This window comes from Lipotes vexillifer, unplaced genomic scaffold, assembly GCF_000442215.2.
Source record: "Lipotes vexillifer unplaced genomic scaffold, Lipotes_vexillifer_v1.1 scaffold763, whole genome shotgun sequence".
Lineage (NCBI taxonomy): Eukaryota > Metazoa > Chordata > Mammalia > Artiodactyla > Lipotidae > Lipotes > Lipotes vexillifer.
The window spans coordinates 4758795-4764794 of record NW_006770909.1 but is presented as its reverse complement, the minus strand read 5'-3'; the positions used below and the strand labels follow the sequence as shown (position 1 = coordinate 4764794).

The following is a 6000-nucleotide window of genomic DNA, read 5'->3' as shown; positions in this document are numbered from 1 at the left end:
CCCCCGCCCCCCCCCCCAAGCCCTTCTTTTCCTACTTGCCCGCAGTCTCGCGGAGCCCTGTGCTTATCTACGTTGCCGGGACTGGCGATTTCCTTGTTCCTCCTGTGCAACGGTGTGGTCTGGACGCGTCTCCGGGGTGGGTCGTCCGGCCTTCGGTGGGTCTCTCTCCCGGCTGTCGGCCTCCTTTCCTCGCGCTCTACTCCTCCTTCCCCTCCCTCCGTGTGTCTGTCCGTCGGTATCAGGGACTCAGAAGGTGGGGTTGCCAAAATCTGAATTCCTGGCACCGGCCACGCGACTTTGGAGCCGCTTTCGGCCGAGTTCCACCTTGCCAAGTAACAGCTTTGCTGTCCAACATCGTGTGCTGCTTCGCGAGAAAGTCACATTCGGACCCTTTGGCTAGATTGTGGGGATTTTTTTTTTTTTTTTTTTCCTTTCGCTGTTGGATTTTTGAAAGGGCCTTTCTCTAAAGTCCACCTAAAGGGAATTTTTTTTTTTTTTTAACTATCTTTGGAACTTGACAGCTTTTAAAAACACAGGAGTGTGTTCGATGAAATGACAGAAGATGTGTTGTTACTTTATTTTATTCGAGATTTCCGAGACGATTAAGACATTTGGGAGACAAATGCAGTTGTGTTAGCAAATCAGAAGCGAATAATTCACCCGGGGGGGAAAGGTTTCTGGAGAAAGTTAAGCTTTTGTCTTGGGGCAAGAATACGGAGAGTAAGAAAGTTAATACGTTGGTGAAATATTTGAATAATCATGTTACATGTATGTAAAAAGACATTCTTTGGAAATGAACCTGTTTTTAAATTAATTTCACTGTTGACAGTGGCAATGGCAATAATGTTAACACGGAGTAAAATTACACCTAGAATTTTTCTGTGCATATGCAGTACTTACCCTCGCAAAAAGGGAATGCTAGAAAGCTAAGGGGATAAATGATTTTTGACTTTGAAATTAATAAGTTTCCCACGTCTTTCTGCAAATATGAAATGGAATTGGTGTTGCATTTCACTGCCTTCACCCCGTTTCCTTCATTAAATATTTCTCTAGTGTGTTAGTAGAACTACTTTTTTCGGGGGGGAGGGAGGCTAGTCAAGGAAACAAACAGCAAATATCAACCAGAAATCAAACAAACCAAAAAATAAAACAAAAATCCCAACCTTTTACTGTTTTAAAGTGTGTATTGCAGATGTTATTTATGTTTCCAGACATGTGAGGAGGGCGGTAATCTCCAGTTGCCATTTAAGCTGCTCAGCATTGAAAGTTGAAGAAAACAACTTAAAGTTTGTAATTTTATAAATGAGAAATTGTTAAAACCTGTTCTTCTCACTAGAGAGGGTATTTAATATAGACTTTTTGTTGGTGGTGGTGCGAAGAGGCCTCCTTGAAAAAGACTTGATTTGTGTGTGTGTGTGTGTGTGTGTGTGTGTGTGTGTGTGTGTGTGTGTGTGGCAATTATTATTCCTATCTTATGTTTCAATTTTTCTTTTTAAAATTGTGGGACTACTTATTGCCCTTTAATTGCCTCATGGCCAAAGGCTTATTCATAATGCCTCTTGACTAGAGCCCTCAGAGTCCTGGGCTTCTTCTGGAAGTTTGTGGTGAGTTAATGACTTGAATCTGCAACTGGGTGATTACCTGAATTCTGTGCAAAATTGCTTTTGGTCTATGCACCCGAGTGTTTAGTTTTAACTTTTATAGGTATAGATACAGCAGAGTTCTGGGAGGGGGGCGGGGAGGGGGTTATTTAATTCATCAATTAATGTTCTAGACTATATTGTTTAGTCTTTGATAGGAAACTTCCTCAAGTTTGCGCTAACTGATTGACATTAACATTACCAGACTTTCTAGTCATTTACCATCAGGTCAACAACTATGCAGCTTTTAATATTGATGTATAAAACATTATTGCTACTATTGAATCCGAATAGCCTCCTTTCAGTAGACAAGACCTTAAAAATGGACACTTCCCATCTTAATTTTTGTTTAATAGGTATCCTGAGTAGTGATTAATATTTAGCATAGGCCAAACATAAAATCTCATGAAAAATAACAACACTAACATGCACAACCATATATAACGATGGCAATTTATGTCAATATTCTTACATATTTTTTACTTGTTCACAAGCCAGTTTTGGTATTTTACTTATGAAACATAAAATTGAAATGTGCATTGGCATGTGTTACCTAAAACTTTAGGTAGACATATTTTGCACAAGTGTTTACCAATTATTTATTTTCATTTGTTTTTCTTTAGTTTGGTCGGAAGCATCAGTGACACAAATCTTATTATCTTCTTCAATTATGGGTGTGATTTGTTTCACGGTTGTGCAATGCAAACTGAAAAGGAATTTGACAATATTTAGATTAAAGTTTTTAAATTGCACTGATTTAAAGTGCAAAAAATGTGAAAGTATACACTTACAAGGGAAGATTATCTGAACCTAAAATATTGACTGGTATAGTTTAGAAATATTATGTTAATATATGCTGTTCAATATTATCTTTCATAAAAATCACATTGGATAAAATTAAGGCAATAGCACTCATTCATTCATAACAAGGAATCGAGCATTTTTAAAACCAATTAATCATTTTTTGTAATAATTTACAATTGCTTTGTTCCTTTAAAGGCAGTACATTGCCACTTCCAAGATAACATTATTATTCCTTCTCTATTAATATGCATGCTGTCTGACTTTTTTTCTCTTAAGGATTCAAAGGAGGAAACATACATTTGAATAAAATATTTTCAAGCAATTAACCATTCTAATGAATGAACTGATAATGGAAATTGATTGTTCTCGTCTTCTTCCTTCTAGATCTTAGATGAGTTTTGCAATGTGAAGTTCTGCATAGATGCTAGTCAACCAGATGTAGGAAGCTGGCTCAAGTACATCAGGTTCGCTGGCTGTTATGATCAGCACAACCTCGTTGCATGCCAGATAAATGATCAGGTATGTTGTAAAGATTTTCTTGTCTTTCCTGGAGAGCACTAAAGTATCAGTGAAGCCTGAGGAATAAAAATAACAGTGAGCTTCAGTAGACCCTTGTGGCCTGTTTGTCGATATGGTGAAAGGTAATGCCCAAATATAAGATGCAGAATAAAGTCATTTTCAGTATTTCTTTTTTGGGTAGTTTTTTCATTTTGTGCTAGTAAACTTCATAAATGCTCTAGTTTTCTGGGAATGACTGAATGATTTAAAAACTGAATACTACTTATTAGTAGCTGTTCTTTACCTTTTTTTTCCTTTGCTATCATAATAAGGAGACATTCATAGAAAGTACTGAACTAATCAAGAACATTGAATTTCTGAAGAAATTGGAAGTGATACACTTGAAATATTATATAGATTTTATTTTAAATAATAGGTAGAGGTATATGTATGATCTACGTGTGAACTTGTCTGATTATGCGTTTGATTTGCCTAATTATAAACGAGAAACCCTTTTAGATTAATCAAATAACATTTTTTGTTGTTGTTTATGTGAAATGTTTAAAAGTATCACTGCGGGAAATTGCTTTACGGAGGCTCATGCAGTGAGGTTAACTTTAATAACAATAACTATGAAGCAAGATCGTGAAAATATCAAGAAACATATTTTGCACCCAGTAAAGTGAGGTTATGAATCTTGCAACTTAGTATGACAATACTTAAAACAACAAGAACTTCAACCTGCTAATTTTTGTTTTATAAACATCACTGAGTTAGAATATAGTTATATTATCATAATTTATTTCTTTTAAACCGATGATTATGTAAATCAAATATGTTTCGAAGACCATATTAAAATGGTTGCTTGGCAAATCTACTATGAAAATCACCACCAAGAAAAAGAAAAGTTTAAGTTAGATGTTTCCATTTGAAAGCTGGTAAGTAATGCTAGCGTCATATGGTCTAAGACTCTGTTTCAGTCATTGTTATGAGATTATTCTTTGGCATTTTACCAGCTACTAGATAATTTTTACTGACTAAACTGTATAAGAGGTAGTAAATTATAAAATTAGGTTTAAATGGGAATCATTTTAAAATCTTCAACATATATCAAAAATAATAAACCAATCAACTGTTTTTTTCCCTTTGTTGTAAGAAAACAAGAGACATTATTGACAAAGGAAAACATTATTAAATTAGCTATTGATCGTAAGCAGAAAATATCCCAAGTCCGTCATATGAGTTACTGTCACCATCAACAACAAACATTTCTGAGCACTGACTATATGCAGGTGTGGGAATTACATAGGTGTTGTAAATGAGTGAATTGTGCGTGTGATGCTTCCTAAAAAAGGAACTGGAAGACCTCAAAAGGCAGCTGTAAGATGAAATAATATAATTATATCATAGTAATTATTTGCTATCCATATTTACTGACAACAGGAGCTATTTCCTTAGACAGATAAAACTGTTGTAGGATCAGTGAAAAGATGGTTGAAGAATGAGACTTATGGCCAATACATTTTTTCATTTAATAGTTATGGGTCTAATATTTTTTAATAAATATATTCTTGTCCTTGGGAACTGTGATCTCATTAAAAAAGGAAACTATTTTGCTGTTCTTAAGTATGAATTAGATTGCTTATTAGAGTAGGCATTTATAATTTTCACATGGTTACTTTTGAGGTACACATTGTAAAATGCATTGCTTTCGAAAGAAAATATGATGGTTTTGTATCTTAATGAAGAGCATGTTTGCATATTTTAACCGAAGAATCAGGAAAACCATAAAAGGCCAATATTAGACACACTATTATTTCTGTAAGTTCTCATTTTAAACTTATATATTATGCTGGCAGAAATCAAAGATGGTAAGAGAGTACATATCAAATAACATAGTTGTGAAATTGACATTCTATGGTCAAGTAAGTTCACCCACAAACAACGAGAGGAAAGTCAGAGGTAAAAGTCAGATTTGTGTGATAGACATATATGCATACAATCACACTTAACCCAGTTGACAAGACAAACAAGAGCAGACATCAAAATAGTGTATGCATATATTATAAACATACTCATCTATAAGTAGGTATGCATCTTTTCTAAAAGCCAATTAAGACTAGCAATTCCAGGCAGCTTTGAAATGTGAATGTTGGACTAGGTGCAATGATAAAAGAGCTGACTAAAGAGATTCTCTAGGTCTGTTTTTTCACTCTGTTTTCTGTGAGGAATATAGGAGCTGCCAAATGATGAATAAGCACAACTCATCTCATAATGAACGCTCCCACTGTGTGACATGTTATTTAATATCCAGATATAAAGAGACACCCTGGATCAGGAGTAATTATTAAACATTAACAACATCAAGTCATCTGCACACACAAAAGCAAATTAAGCACGTGACAAAAAACTGTAAAAAGTGTTCCTCTTTGCTCTGATTCTTAGATAGAGCTCAAGTTTATAAGATGAATTTTAAATAAGTCCTGGGCTTTAAAAATGAAGAATTTCAGGGGAATCTTTCAACTGCAAGCTAGTCATTGTAATAATTAGGGCATCCAACAAAGAAGGGAAAAGATGACCTAAAACAAAAAGGAGGGTATAAATTATAGTTTACTTTTGCAAAGATACGTATTTTTTAAAGTTCTAATATTAAAGATCAAGTTTAGTCAATTTGGATCAGTTTTATAATGATGTGAAGGAGTTCTACAAAAGAGAATTAATGTGTCTGCTAAAGGTGATAATACAGTTTGATCATGGTGGGACAGTCAAAACACGTTGTCTTGGGTAAAACTTGTATTTGATTTGTTTGGGGTGATGAGGTACTTAGAAACAGCCTAGGTTTAGATTTTCAGGTAAAGCTGATAAAGCGTGCAATCTGTTTTGTATCATAAAGGCAAAGGCTATTCAATGAACATTTTCCTAATACCTCTCTACAAGCATTTTATCTGAGGGGATTTTTCAGAGTTTAAATCTTCCAATAGATTTCTGCAAGTTATTTTATTGCAGATTTCTTTTTTTCAGGCCAGAGTGAGCTTTGTGGCAGCTTTTTTCTTGACAG

At 34.8% G+C, this 6000-nt stretch overlaps 1 protein-coding gene across 3 annotated transcripts in view; it reads left to right on the top strand.

Annotated features, from left to right (window-relative positions):
• MECOM (MDS1 and EVI1 complex locus) overlaps nucleotides 1-6000 on the top strand; it is a 289791-nt gene that overhangs the window by 227555 nt on the left and 56236 nt on the right. For all 3 annotated transcript variants that reach the window (XM_007446430.1, XM_007446429.1, XM_007446428.1), the window contains exon 2: nucleotides 2829-2963. In XM_007446430.1, the coding sequence (XP_007446492.1) occupies nucleotides 2829-2963 (135 nt within the window). The remainder of the gene's footprint in view (nucleotides 1-2828; nucleotides 2964-6000) is intronic.